The sequence below is a fragment of the Phyllopteryx taeniolatus genome, chromosome 11 (assembly GCF_024500385.1).
Source record: "Phyllopteryx taeniolatus isolate TA_2022b chromosome 11, UOR_Ptae_1.2, whole genome shotgun sequence".
Lineage (NCBI taxonomy): Eukaryota > Metazoa > Chordata > Actinopteri > Syngnathiformes > Syngnathidae > Phyllopteryx > Phyllopteryx taeniolatus.
In genome coordinates, this window is record NC_084512.1 from 2,953,971 (window position 1) to 2,969,642 (window position 15,672).

Below are 15,672 nucleotides of genomic sequence, written 5' to 3' on the forward strand. Positions count from 1 at the left end.
CGGTCCAAATGTGACCCCCTCACCCCCCAAGACTTCCATCCATCCATCCATTTTCTGAGCCGCTTCTCACTAGGGTCGCGGGCGTGCATCGGGCAGGAGGCGGGGTACACCCTGAACTGGTTGCCAGCCAATCGCAGGGCACATACAAACAAACAACCATTCGCACTCACAGTCACACCTACGGGCAATTTAGAGTCTCCAATCAATGCATGTTTATGGGATGTGGGAGGAAACCGGAGTGCCCGGAGAAAACTCACACAGGCACGGGGAGAACATGCAAACTCCACACAGGCGGGACCGGGGATTGAACCCGGGTCCTCAGAACTGTGAGGCTGACGCTCTAACCAGTCGTCCACCGTGCCGCCACCCACCAAGACTTGACTTTGATATTTGTATACATTTGTATCTCGTAGCTCCAACTACCGGGGACGAATTCCTTGTGTGTCATTGACAAACTTGGCAAATAAAGATGATTCTGATTACAGGAAAGATCCAGAGAGAATGTCTCAGGACAGGGAATAAAAAGAACCCATCCTTTTACAAACAAGGAACACTTTTATTCTTTGACCCATTTTTAATCCATTTAGTAATGACATTGCAATGTTTGAAATACATGCTTTAAGCATGAATAGTAAATGCTTGTGTGCATTACAAAACAGCATTAAGAACAACAACATATGGATATGTATAATATAAAAAATGTCTCCTGACAAAACAATCGTCAGAAATGATTCCACTTTTGAAGGTTTTGATTGGATGTGCAGAAATGTATGAGAATGTGAGGGATTAAAAGAGAGAATTGCACCATAGGAATTACAGTATTGTGCACTTGTAGTGTTTTCTTCTTCTTCCTGTGTGTGTATGCTGTTTGCAGTAGGGAAAAAGGGAAGAGCCGCCTTGGATGATTGAGTCAGCAAAGATGAATGGTTGTATCTCCATATGCACCCTGTGATTGACTGGCGACCAGTCCAGAGTGTAGTTGGCCGTTCGCCCGAAGTCAGTTTTTTTTTTTTTTTTCGATAACACATCTTTGATAATAAAATATTTTTGTATTGTTAAAACGTCACAAACGTCACAAAACGTGATTTAAAAAAACATTTGTCACACATCAAAGGGTACACAAAATAAGTTATTGTGATTATATGTTGTTTCCCAGGTCAAAACTTGGCTGAAGAAGAAAAACAATAACTTGTATAACAGCAACTCATACTCATGGGATTTTTTTTTTATAGGCGCCCTTGGCACTTGCCAGTGCCGAACAACGTACGGATTGATACTTGCAGAAATGGGCCCAATGCTATTCACGTTTGAACACAGAAGCCTCGCGAGATGTGGCTGCGGCTACGCCACTTTAGTTTGACGTTCACGTAACTGACAGCGAACCCTGACGGGACTTTCTCGGCGTTGTTGGTGAATAGCCGCTGCTACGCTGACGGGCGGACGGGAAGAGAAGCTGCAGAAGAGATCAGCAGTGGCGGTGGAGTGAAGTAGTCGTATAGATTTAGTTTTATTGAGTGTGTCAACGGTTCCGAGCAATAGCAAGAAGGGACAGGAAGGGGGAAGTAAGGAAAGATGGCGGCCGCGGCCTCGCCGGGCTCCGGCTCGTCCACCCCCTCGGACTGGATTGTACTCCGAGACGGTTGCCTGCGTTGTGACGAGGAGGGCCTGCGAAGCCTTTCATACCACCCGGCCCTCAACGTTATCTTAGCAGTCACCAGCAAAGGGGGTATCAAAGTAATTGACGGCACTTCGGGGGCAATTCTCCAGGCCTCTGCGCAGCACGGTAAGCACCGGAGCTCTCTGCTAAACTCGGGCAGCTACACTTGTTCAGCTTCTGCATGTCAACACGACATATATACTGAGACTTACACTTCAGCTTGCTAACGCTAGCCGTTACTAGCAGTTGTTTTGGGGCCTAATGAGATTATTTAAACACGATTGATTCTTAAAGACACACACTGACACGGTTTGTTGACATGTTTGACACCATGTTGGAACGGTCGCTTCCGTATTGACAGTGTTTACCAAGTTACTGTTTGCGTCCTTATATTCGTGACATATCGACCAGGAAAGCTAACAGCCAGTTGGTTTACAGAGCACTCCCCTCGTTAACAGCGCAACCTTCTGCATCAGTTTGTTTTGTCAATAAGGGCTCAACATCGCGTGTGTCTCATGTAGAAACACACCGGAAAGGACTCATCAATGTGAAAGTAGTAGACTTTGTGAAATTGAATGATCGTGCTTGCAGCCACCGGGCTAACTGTGAACCAGGGGTGTCAAATTCATTGTAGTTCAGGGGCGACATACAGCCTGATTTGATTTAAAAGAGGCCAGCACACACATCAGATCATACTTATTTTAGTAACAAATAACAATAAATTTTTGCCTTTGCTTTAAAGCAAACAAGTAAATTAGGAACGTCTTTAGATTTAATGACATTTTTGTTCATCATTTTACAAAACAACCTCAGATTTATTCAGAATATTTTGCTTCAGTTTGTCATCTACAGGTGTGCATAATAAGGGACAGTCTAAAATGCTAAGCGTAAGGATAAAAGAGCTTAACGTCATTTAATGTCAGAAAACTGATCAATGATCCATCCATTTTCCGTACCGCCTATTGTCACTGGGGCCACGGGCATGCTGGCCCCTATCTCAGATGACTGTTAGTCTTCAATTAACCTACCATGCATGTTTTTGGAATGTGGGAGGAAACCGGAGTACCCAGAGAAAACCCACGCAGGCCCTGGGGAGAACATGCAAACTGCACAGGTATGGTCGGATTTGAACCCTGGTTCTCAGAACTATGAGGCAGATGTGCTAACCAGTTGTCCACCGTGTCTATTGTTATACTTGAAATTGAATCAATTTACGAACACTGAGGAATTATTACCACTTCATTTTCTACATGAGCATAATCTCAAAATTATCCTTAGTCCCCACCATGACAATGTTTTATGTATTATTTCACTTTGAAATTCATCCTGCTGGCTGGATTGTACCACCTAGTGGGCTGGTTTTGGCCCCTTGCTCTAAACTGCTTTGGTCGCATCATTTTACACCACCATGCGCACTGTCAATTACTGTTCAGCATTTAAATTGTCGGCATTGCGAGAAGTACTTGATACTGAAAACAATGGCTACATTTTCAATAGACAAACAAAATTGTCTAGGTCTCATCTTGTAGGTGTGTGTAAAAGAGTCATTGATTTACACAGAATTTACACCAGCATTCACTGATGGAGCTTCTCAAGACAATTGCTGTGATATAAGTATAATTTTCCGTTGAGAAATAGTAAATAGAAAGTTACAGTCACACAGTAACACTGATTGTTTCAGATATGGAGGGGGGTCCAGCATCCAACATTATTGGCGTCCACATTGAACAGGTGCTTGGTGCATGCAATTTTATTTTGTCTCCTGGCTACCAAGCCGTGGAGGCGAAAGTTCTCTTTACGTCCGGTGTCAACGCATCGTAAGTCACTAATCATCGCCTCCATGTTTGCGAATAAGCTACACTTATTAATATGCATCTTACAAGTGTCATGAAGGGAGGGCAAGGAGTTTATAGTCGAAGACGATGTCAAAGCCATGCTAATTTCAAGGCTTTCGTTACAGGGTGTTGCAAAACATTGTGATTTGGTGATGCAGTACTCTTCTCACATAGGTCTGGCGGGAACCACATTTTTGCAGAGAGTAACTAGATTAGATAACAGGCCAATTAATACGTGTTTAGAGGTGTAAATATACACCGTATCTGTCACTTCAGAATGTGGGCAGGTTAAAAGTTACTAATATTTGTAATATAAGATAACTAGGCTTTACACGATCAGGGGCCGTTCAGCGAGTTTAAAAAAACGATAACCAATCACAAGATGGAGCAATGTGTATTTAAATGACTTGTTAATTTACTATATACACGTGTACTGAATACTGAGTATCTTCTAAAGTGTTCTCTATTCAGGTCATGTATTCTAATCAGTCAGGTCAAACCAATATTACAACATGACAGAAATAATGGGTGCTAACTTACTGTAATTAAATTACTTTATTGTTATTAAATTACTTTATAGAGCATGACTCGACAATAACGCCGAAATGTTTACGTACAACCGTTAGTGCTAGCACTAGCTTGCTAGGCTACATAACGTTTTGTTACCAGCTTGCGAGCCGTATTGTATTAAAAGTACGTGAACATACCTCAAGCAATCCTTAAATGAAAGTCCTCTCCCGAGCACCGGTGACCATCAGCACAAGGTTTTCCCCATTTTATATTTATAATACACATGACGCGATACATTGTTGTTGTCGTCGTCATAGTAACAAGTGTACCTGGTCGCGTTTGAGTTGACAAGATAAAGCCCAGTGATCATAAAAGACGGGATGCGGTGGTATTGGAATACAAGATTTTATTGCAGTCGTCTGACATAGTGCAATCATGAAAGACCAAATTTATCATATGGATTTGAAAAAATATCTCACTCAGTTTTTGAAGGGGGTTTGTTATTGTTAATCAGTTTATTTGAAAGGGGATAATGCAATTTCATAAAACACATGAATTACACACATGGTTAAAAAAGCCAGAATTAGCCAGAAGGCTAGTTTTCATCTGTAGTCCCCTGGCCATGATGTAAAAAAGCAGTAAAATACATCTACAAGACAATATAATACAGGATACATAATCAAAGACTTACTATACTATTAAGAGAGAATAAAACCACAAATCATTTGATCATAACATGAAAACATCATAACATACTTGTCTTTTAGTGTTGGCAGCTATAGATGTTTATTAGCCACATTTTCAGTTTTTTTGTGAAAGCCTTGTATGTTGTAAGCAGTTTAACCTCCTCAGGTACTGAATTCCACTCACCAGCGCTCCTCACTGACCAGGCTGATTTACTGAAAGTGCTCCTGCGCAGAGGAATGAGACAGTCACCTCTGACAGAGCCTCGAGTGACACGCTCCGAGCTGTTTCTTTGGCTGATGAACTCAGCCAGAGGAGCTGCAGCCAAATCATGCAGTACTTTATAAGTCAAATTAAAATCTGAAAATATGTGAAGACTGTCCCAGTTTAAAAGACTGTATTTTTTTTTAAAAATTGCACAGTGATGATATAGTGCCTTGGTTTTTTATCCATGACCAACTGGTTATGCAATAGTTGAAGTGACTAAGAATCATTGAATGCAAGTACATTTTTGCGGCTTCAGTTGACATTTCATTTTGAATTGCACGAAAATTTGTGAGGTTTAATTTGATGTTTTTACACAATTCGTCAATATGGGCTTTAAAGGAAAGGTGTGAATCTATTATTAACCCAAGTTATTTGTATTGATTGACAATTTGCATTTTTTTCTCCATTAACAAGTATGTCGGGGTCAGGTGATACTCTTATTTGTTTTAGTGAAATACATGCCTACAGTTTTAGAAACGTTTAGCTGTAGACAGCACGCCTGCAACCAAGTTGTGACACAGGACATTGTATTAGTGAGTTTAGCAGCAACAGTATCTTTGGAGCGACCATGAACAAAGAAAACCGAGTCGTCTGCATACATTACCCACTCAGCTTCAGAACAAACAGTGGGCAAATTGTTGATATAAAGACTAAATAAAAGTCTAAACTATCAGTCATAGGCCTGTTACAATAAAACAAATTCTAAGATATGTTTTCCCCAAAACTATCATGATAAACGATATTGTTTTTTAATGCCTCTGAAATCATGAAAAAAAGGCCCGCCCTTATAATTTTTTTGCATTATTATATTTTATTTTTTGCTTTTAAATCATTGTTGTTGTTGTTATTGTTATAAATACGTTTATTGTTTTTCTATTAAATAGATTTTCTTTACTCTGTGATATGGATCCCCCTTGGTCTGAAATAAAGAGCTGCAAGACTACCCTGGTTTACGTGGAGCCTATTCCAATTGTAATCGCTTTATAGAAGCCCAAACCAAATAAAAATGCTCCATATAAACACCTCAATCGGAATAAACAGGCCGAATCTGAATGGAATTTCATTAGTTTTCACTGGGGTGGAATATTATTTTTGCCAAACAATCTATTCATCCAGCCAGCTTCTACACCGCTTATCCTCACTTGGGTCATGGGCATGCTGGACCACATCCCAGCTAACTGCAGGCAGGAGGCGGGGTACACCCTGAACCGGTCGCCAGCCAATCGCAGGGCACACATAAACAAAGGGAGAGGAATGTAAACACCAGCGAGAATGAAAGATGCGAGTTCACGCGCCGAGTATAATGGCTTACAGTTCAAAAACAGCGACTTCAAGTCCGGGCTGCAGTGTGTGCTGAGCTCCGTGACGTCAGTACTCCATTTTTCATTGATAGAGAAACATATCCTGCCACCTTTTGTTTTCCCCGATAACTCCATGACGCGGTCTCCCCGGTGTAGTTGGAAGCCCAGAAGCATTACGGTGCCATCCTCTCTTACGGAGCTTTACTTGGATACCGGTGCGCTTCCCCCTTCGTCGCCTTCACCTTCCTGCACCCTCAGAGCGCAGCTGCCCCACCGGTGAGTAACTCTGAGAAAAAACTGAGCGGATTTTCGAAAGTTGTTGAAAGAAAGTCCGGTGTAGGCTCCCTAATGTTTAGCAAGTCTTCCCTTGTGTGAGTCGCGTAATGTCCCCAAAGACGAAGGTAAAACACAAAATCATAGACAATACTAGAGAGGACGTAACCGAGGCAACCACACGGGTAGGCGCCATCTTACTTATCGGCGCATATCCACACGCAGTCCGACCACAACTGTTAAATACGTGTTTTTTTTAAAATCTTAATGTATGGGGTCTGTGGCAGATAAAAAAAAAAAAAAAAAAAAAAGTAAGATTTGAAAACTCCTAGTGTGTACCAGGCCTTAGGTTCCATGTGACTTTTGAAGATAAACGCCTCCCACAATTAGACTGCTTCCTCTTTCCTCCAGGGAAAAACATGAATAATAACACTAATTATCTAAGTTTATAGACACCGTTCACCGAGGTGCTGGAGCCTATCCCAGCTCACTCTGGGACAGAGGCGGAGTACACCCTGAACCGGTCGCTAGCCATTCGCAGGGCACATATAAACAAACAACCATTCACACCCATATTCACACCTATGGGCAATTTAGAGCCTGCAATTAACCTACCATGCCTGTTTTTGGGATGTGGGAGGAAACCGGAGTACCCGGAGAAAACCCACGCAGGCACGGGGAGAGCACGCAAACTCCATACAGGCGAGGCCGGAATTGCCCGGGTCCTCCGAACTGGAGGCAGACGTGCTAACCACTCGTTGTCGTCGCAACGGTAACGAGTGTATCCGGTCACATTTGAGTTGATAAGATGAAGCCCAATGATCGTAAAAAACGCGATGCGGTGCTATCGGAATACAAGATTTTATTACAGTAGTCTGAATCGTGAAAGAGTAATTTGTCTTGTAGTTCGATCCGTGCATTACGTGTTGCCTGTCTGTGATTTCTAAGCTCAATGTGTGTGGGCGTGTGCGTCGATGTGTGAGTGAGACGGGACTGTGAAGGAGGAAGGAGTGCATGCCGGTGCGAGTGTGTACAGTAGCAAGTGTAGTGACGGCGACCGGGAAAGAGTAGCGATTAACGGAGGACCCGTTGACATTGAATGTGCAGAGGAGCTAATAAAGCCATGAAAGCACCAAATCGGTGCTTCGTGCCTTTGTTTCGGAGAGAAGGGAGTTAACCCCTGCGTCTCCCGACCACGGTTAGGTGACCGGAGCAGGAAAGGATAACACTTCGTATAAAGAAACTAAAATACATTAAAAAAAAAAAAAAAAGATGCTGTACTTACCATTACGGCTGAGAGTGTGAATAAAGGAGGGAGAAAAAGTCAAAGATACTCCCGCTGCACAAACACAGACAAGCACTATGCACTAGCTAAGCAGAAACTGTGGTGCTGGGACAAAATGGCGGACGAGGCACGGGCGTCGTAAAGTCGAAACGTCGTAGGTCGAGTGCGTCGTAACGCGAGGACTTCCTGTACTGTATTTACTTCCTGCCATCTAATAGAAGACCATTAATTTGTTCTGTCTGTCACTATACCTCACTGGCATAAATATAAGAACAAAGATACATTATTTATTGTAAATATATTTTTTGGAGCAATTAAGTACACAAGTATATACAGTAAATGAACAGGTCATTTAAATAGACACATTCCTCCATCTTGTGATCGGTTATCGTTTTTTTAAACTTGCTGATCGGTGATCGGCCCCAAAAATCCTGATCGTGTAAATCCTACTAATAGGGCTAATAGGACATCGTGTGTTGCTGGGCTAAAAATGAAAATGTGAGCATTTATTGTGTTGAGTCAAGAGTGAGAGAGTACAAAGTTGGAACTTGTGTGAAGCTAGTATTTTCCCCAAAATTATTAGGCACTAATCTTGTACATTTTGGCACCGATTGTTGTGCTACTCACGACCGTAGATCAGCTGGTCTTTGGGGATGGTCTCTCCGCGGATCTCAGGAGGAAAACGAAGCAAGTTTGGTTGAAGAAGATGCACAAAAATAAAAAAAAAGAGGCGCCAAAAGAAAGTTGTTGTCCCGTCAGGGTGCGCTCGTAACTTTCCTGCCGATTGAACTTGTAGCGGCCCTGTTCTTGCTCTCAACTGCGTGTGCGATCGGTACGGAATGCCGGTAGTTGCTTACTGAGTCTCCGCCAACAGATCACTGCTGGGAAAAGCGATCACAGCCGCATGGCTTTTTCGATCGAAAGCGCCGCCGTCTTGGTGAGGCGGTCGGTCGACCACGTGGTGGCACGAAAGGACAAAGGAAGGGGCAGGGGCTTAGCCGAAGCCACCCCATGGCTGGAGAGATTAGCCAGCAAGAACAGCAGAGAAACAGGACACGAGAGAGAAGAGGCGGGAGTCAAAGGTTAAATACCCAGGAGATGTGTCTAAGAGGGGGAGACTGAAGAAGACCACGCCCATCAACTTGAATTCTGGTCTACAATTTAGCCATGAAAATGGTGTAAACATCCATTTCATCCATTTTCAACACCACTTATCCTGGTTAGGGTCGCGGGGCGCTGGAGCCTATCCCAGCAGACTTCGGGCGAAAGGCGGACTATACCCTGAACTGGTCGGTAGTCAGTCGCAGGGCACATATGGACACGGACAACCATTCGCACCCACATTCACACCGTCACTGAGTGGGAACTGAACCCACGCTGCCCGCACCAAAGTCAGGCGAATGTATCACTACACCATCAGTGACCTGGTGTAAACATCTTGTGTTAATATAAAATCGTCCTAACTTTGTACTCTTACTCATAGATCAAGCATACAGAAAGATGGTTCAAACTTTAGGCTTGGCAAATCAGCTGCTGATGGTTCAATAACATTTCATACTGTTTGGCTTCAAATCAGTCTCAAAGTCTTGCAGCTGGACCTGTAAAGCTGAAACCATGACACAGACATCAAGGCATACATTTGGAATATGTAATAAAGAGACATCAAATGAGAGTCCACACATTGCAGTAACTCTCAAATGCCAACAGGTGTCGTCTGAGTTCCAGCAATTTTCCCAGTGGTTGAGCGTGTTCAACCTTTTGGTCCGCTACCAGTTCTGTACATCACAAGGGTCTTTGATATCTGGAATCCAGATTCGACGGGAAGCTGCTAATTCGTTTAAGGTCCAGCTGACATACGCCAGGCGTCCTTTGGGCTTGGAAGAATGCAGTTTATCAAGTTGTTGGGGGGGGGTTACAGTGCCAACCGGGCCATAGTAACTAAAGTGTATATGTGGGGAAACACTGCACTCTGTGGTCAGATGTGCTTGAAGCCATTTTCACACAGAGACAGATACGATTATGTCATCAACAACCGTCATTGAGATTGGGCGATAGAGTTCAAATACATAAGTATGAAACTGACAAGTTACTCGCACCAAAAGCATTGCAACAGGTTTTATTTTTAATACAAAAAATATAAACTCTGCAACCTGTGAAATTTACTTACAATGACTTTAGTCTATTTCACTGCCATACGATGACACTCCTGATAAAGTTTTGTTTTCCTTTGCTTCTTTTCCAGTTAAACCCGGCGGTCGTGTCAGATGTCAGTACTTTCCTGCTGTGGATAAGGTGCTCTTTGTTGACGACTATGCAGTGGGATGCAGGAAGGACCTAAATGGCATCCTGCTGTTGGATACAGCCCTCCAACCTCCAGTGACCAAACCTGATGATCTGGTTCAGATGGAGCTTCCCGTCACTGAGGTAAAATAATTAGATTATTGATGCACTGAATTTTCGGCCACTGAATATTTTACGGCCCAAAAGTGCATTTTCAGTTTTCGGCCAAAAGACCTTTGTCACCGAAACAGGATGTTGTGATGACGCAAGCAAAGTGCACGATCAGCGGGCGCGGTTTTGTACACTATATTGTAAAAAAAAAACTACAGTTCCACATTGAACAGTCGCCCAACCTCCCTCCTTTCCGCTGTTCGTATCGAGGAATACTTGTTTCATGCTATAAGTCCCTAATCATCACCTCCAGAGCAGCGAATAAGCTACACTTCTCACCTGTATCGTTATCCCAAAGGGAGGATGAAGATTAATTTACAGAAAAAAGATGAAGACAGTATGCTAATTGCTAAGCTATCGTGGCGTGCAGTTGAAAAACACATCAGTGATTGGGTGATACAGTACACTTGTCACATAGGTCTGGCTAGAACCGCGTTACAGTGGAGAGTAGCCAACTCTGAACATCAAAATAGCAGGGAAATTAATGTGTCTGGAGGGAAAATAATACAGAACGCTACACAGTCATACAGAACCGGAAACGGGAAATTAATTAGTTTGTCACTGCTACGTCACCTCAGTACAGGGGCCGATAAGTTTAAAAGTACGTGTGGCGAAGCGACTATTGCCCACGTGAGCCACATGCAAATCAAAATCGCCTGCGTCAAAAGCCTTTCCTGATAAAAGTGAAAGTGAGCGCGCGGATTCTGACGTGTGTGAACGGTGTTAATGGTTTAGTTTCCCCCCACCGCTTCGTAAAATGCTTCAATCCGTCGTCCAACTAAACAGTCAGGCTTTATCTGGTTCAGATGGAGCTTCCCGTCACTGAGGTAAAATAATTTGATTATTGATGCACCGAATTTTCACCTACTGAATATTTTCCGGCCCAAAGGTGCATTTTCGGTTTTTGGCCGAAAGACTTTTGTCACCGCAGGGAGCAGCGCTTCAGGAAAGACAAGACCCGATGCTGCTTGGCGCTGAATTAAAGCACGCATGTTACTGCGACATAAGTTTAGTGTGTCTATGGTTTGTGTGTCCTACAATTCACATTAGTTCTCACCGCTAGCTAGCTGCCTTTTTCATCAATGCACAAGCCGCTAATCCCACTTTGGTTGTGATGCCGAGCGGCGGCGCTGGCTCCAACCAGGGCATAACTGGCTAGTCATTTGGGTGCCCAAGGCAAACATAGTCATGCCCCCCTTGCTCCCTTATTTAATTTAGACCACTTTTTACTGCGTTTGAAATCTTACAATTATCTGACAGCTAAAGTTAGACCATTAATATTTAGCTCCAAAGATTTAGAATATTAGTTTGTCAACAAAAAAAGTTTAAATTTGAGAAAATTCTCACATTTCCTGAGCTAATGTCCCTAAAATCCTTTGAGGATTATTAAATAACAAGTGAATCATCTTAACACTTTTACTTGTATTGATAAGAACATAAATTAACATTTAATGTAGTTTTACCATTTCAGCCGCTTTTATACGCACATTCAAAGCGTCATTCATGTCACTCTCCCTTTTATCTCTCTGTTCAGCTGACACTGACAAGAGCGACTGACAAGAGAATCAGTATACATTTTTACAAGGCATGAAGTTAAATCATTAAGTCAATATACTACTGCGATGGAGGGTTTTTCTTTTTACAATTTAATAGTAAAATAAATATTTTTTATTCATATAAATTGATCATAACATTTAGGCCGGGCCTACAGGAAAGACTTATTTGTTGGCTATATCCAGTGTTTAAAAAACAAACACATGAACAAACTCATGAAACAGGCCTGGACAAAAATGATGTTACCCCGAGAAAAGAATGAAAATAATTTGACTATAGGGACATGTTCAAACAAGGTGTGTCCTCTAATTAGAATCATAGTTGTATTCAATATTGTAATCAGTCAGTAAACCCATTGAAAGCGTGACAAGTAACTGTGCTGATTGGTGACACGTGCGTACTGCACTCAACATGGACCAGAGGAAGTGAAGGAGAGAGTTGTCTCAGGAGATTAGAAAAAAAAATATAGATAAGCATCTTAAAGGTAAAGGGCATCAGACCCTCTCCAAGCAGCTTGATGTTCCTGTGACTACAGTTGCACATATTATTCAGAAATTTAAGTTCTACAGGACTGTAGGCAACTTCCCTGGAGGTGGCCGTAGGAGGAAAATTGATGACAAATTGAAGAGACAGATAATACGAATGGTAACAAAAAAATCCCAGAACAACCTCCAAAGAAATTAAAGGTGAACTCCAAGGTCAAGGTACATCAGTGTCAGATCGCACCATCTGTTGGTGTTTGAGCCAAAGTGGACTTCATGGAAGATGACCAAGGAGGACACCATTGTTGAAAAGAAATCATTAAAAAAAAAGCGAGACTGGAATTTGCCAAAAAGCATGTTGACAAGCCACAAAGCGTCTGGGAGAATGTCCTGTGGACAATTAAAAAGCAATCTCCGATTTTCATTGGTTAGTTTTCAGTACATTTGTATTCATTCTCAGCGCTCGAAGTTAACATTTTAATTTTTGCTTACCCGTGGCAAACCGAGCTTGCCTTGTTCGGTCAAATGCACTCAAACGTTTGCTATATGTCACGGTTCGGTTTAATCACTGTATTAATCCCACAGTATGCTGCTTATTGCGGTATTGTGGGAAAGCTCATGGTATTACAGGAAGGTTGATGGTCCAGGTGAGGAAAAGAGGTAAAAGCAGGAATATCGAAAAACCTTTGTGAAAGAGACATCTTCACATCATATATTACCGTCCATCCAGTGTTTACATTCGTATTTTCCAAAATACTATTATTGCTGCAACAATGATCATGGTATGCTCAGAATAACAAAACAGTCCATTGAGAAATTCTGTTCACTAATTTAACAAATTTATTGTCATTTTTTATTTATTTAGTTATAATATTTGAAATTGCACTACTGGTATACTAATAGTGATTTATTTGTCAAGTTAGAAAGGCAGGAACACTCTTATAAAGGCAATATAGGTTTAGAAAAAGCCAAGTAACCCTAAACAAAATAATCATGGGAGTCCTACCTACATAGTTTCTTTTCCCCCGCTTAGTGATATTGTAAAATGGTTTATTTTTCTGAGCAACCTCTATGATGTTTCTATTTGAAATGTAGATATTAAATTTGACGACAGAGAAGTATTTATTTTTGCAGTGATATGGAGTTGGACCTATTCTATTACATAATTTTTGGGACTAATGGAATGTAATTGCGAAGGTGGTACGTTATAACGGGAGTCGTTATTCCCTCTCTGTTTGATGTTCATTCACCCATGACTTTCGACTCACTAGTACACCACTAATAGGGTTGGGCAATGTATGAATTTGAGCGATTCCGGTTCCTCATTTCGATTCCGGTTCCAAACGATTCTCGATTCCGGTTCTTTTAGGGGGGTGGGTCAAAAAAGTTTGCATGGTTTATATAAAGGGTGCCCAAATTATGAACATCAATTTTCTTAACAGCCTGCAGCATAAACTAAAATAAACATTTGACTGGGTTCTTTATAACCAGTATCAATAGCAAACCTATGAAATAAAATGGAATGTGTGTAGAACTAACCCAAATGACTTAATATATTCATTAATTATTGTTTCAGCAGACAGTTAAATATAGCATTGTTAAAATAGTTATTTGCGACTGTTTTATCACGTCAAATGGTTTGTATGTGCAAGTTTTAACTTGACTTCTTGTTTTGAGCATGCAGCCTTTTATTTTGACGGTTTCGCACCGTTAAAAACAAAAGTAAAACTAAAAATAGTAATGAATGGAACCAAATGCTCTGGAAAACATTGATTCCTTTACCTACCCACCAATGAGACACAAGGTTAGTGTTTGTGATACTGTGAGACAACGTTTTTGTGAATTTTGTCCCAATTCACTGTGATGTAAAGTTGCTAATTTGACCTTTGGTGAAGTTTTAGATCAATGTTAAGCTTATAATGTGACTTTTTCTACTTTCTTTCCAGTGTAATCTATATTTTATTTTTGTGTCTGTCATCAGCTCTTACTTTCGTTTGAAGACTAAAATAAATGCTAAAAACATCAAAAACAAAACATCAGTGCAAGAGTGCAACCAACCGTTCAACTTGTTAGCTGCCTCAATGTTGGCGTAGACGTATTTTATTGTTTCACTCACCCATTGGACTTGACTGAAGTTCCGTGCGGTGTAGGCTGAAGCTCGGAGTGGGAGGGAGCAGATCAGACTTATACACATCGTGGAAGCCTCCTTTGCACAATAGTCTTAATCTCAGCATTGTACTGAGGTGACTGGTCATTAATTAATTAATTAATTAGGTCATTTATTAATTATTAGTTAAGACACACTTTTGTTTGCTGCCGCCGTTGGGCACAAGCACGTCTTTGTGCGCGTTCTTCTTCGGGGTTGGCGGACTGTAGGCATCGAAACTGGGAACCAAATTTTTTTAACTTGGACGATTTCGGGAGAACCGGACTGTTAGTCCCGGTTCAAATTGGTTCCTGGTTCCCAAGCAGCAATCCAACTCAAGGGATTTCCTGGTGGCGGCTGCTGCTGCAAGCCACGATGCTGACTTCGCAAAGTCCGCAGCAACCGATTGCGGCCCTTAGATCTGTGGTTGCTGGGACAGAGGCCGGCGTGAACAACAAAGCGCCTCTATCTCGCCCAGTTGATTGTGAAGTGACGCTCTGACAGGTGTAGTACACCTTAGAAGTTGCAACGCTAATGCACCCCCCTCAAGGCTGCGGTCACGCGGGCCTGTCAGCCAATCCGTGTATTTCTTTAGACTTACACACGTGTCCAATCGAGTGCGTTTACACTCAGATGAAAAAGTGAAGCGCTCTACATCCTGGCTAAGCGGTTTAACTTCTTGGAGATTGCACAAAACTACATTTTAAGCACGACTCATTATTTTATGCTGAGACAAGCCCACGACGATATCACATCACTTATAATTTCACGATAATGTGAATATTGTGACATACTTATTTACGACTAGGGTTGGGCATCAAGAATCGAGAACCGATTGGAACCGGGACTAACGTTCCGGTTCTCCCGGAACTGTTCAAATTACCCAGTTTCGATGCCTAGTCCTCCAGCCGCGAAGAAGAAGTGGCGAAAAGCAACGAAGAAGAATGCCCACAATGACGTCCCTGTGCACAACGGTGGCGGCGGCGAACAAAAGTGTGTCTTAACTTTGTTAAAATGTTGCCTCAGTGCAACACTTGGAATAAGATTATATTGTGCAAAGAAGGCTTTCACGATGTATAGCGTCTGACGCGCGCCGAGCCTCAGCCTACACTGCGCGGATTCAAGTCAACTCTGTCAACTGGGTGAGTGAAACAATAAAATACAGTGGGTACGGGAAATATTCAGACCCCCTTAAATTTTTCACTCTGTTATATTGCAGCCATTTGC

General features: G+C 42.1%; 1 protein-coding gene across 6 annotated transcripts in view; it reads left to right on the forward strand.

The window, feature by feature from the left end:
- Window positions 1-1,319: 1,319 nt before the first annotated feature.
- Window positions 1,320-15,672, forward strand: part of birc6 (baculoviral IAP repeat containing 6) — a 195,138-nt gene continuing 180,785 nt past the window's right edge. For 4 of the 6 annotated variants that reach the window (XM_061789579.1, XM_061789581.1, XM_061789582.1 and 1 more), the window contains exons 1-2: window positions 1,325-1,783; window positions 10,055-10,236. In XM_061789579.1, coding sequence (XP_061645563.1) covers window positions 1,573-1,783; window positions 10,055-10,236 — 393 coding nt within the window. In that variant the 5' untranslated portion in view covers window positions 1,325-1,572. Of the gene's footprint in view, window positions 1,784-10,054; window positions 10,237-11,047; window positions 11,091-15,672 lie in introns of those variants that run through there. The other 2 variants (XM_061789583.1, XM_061789584.1) reach the window with 2 other exon arrangements.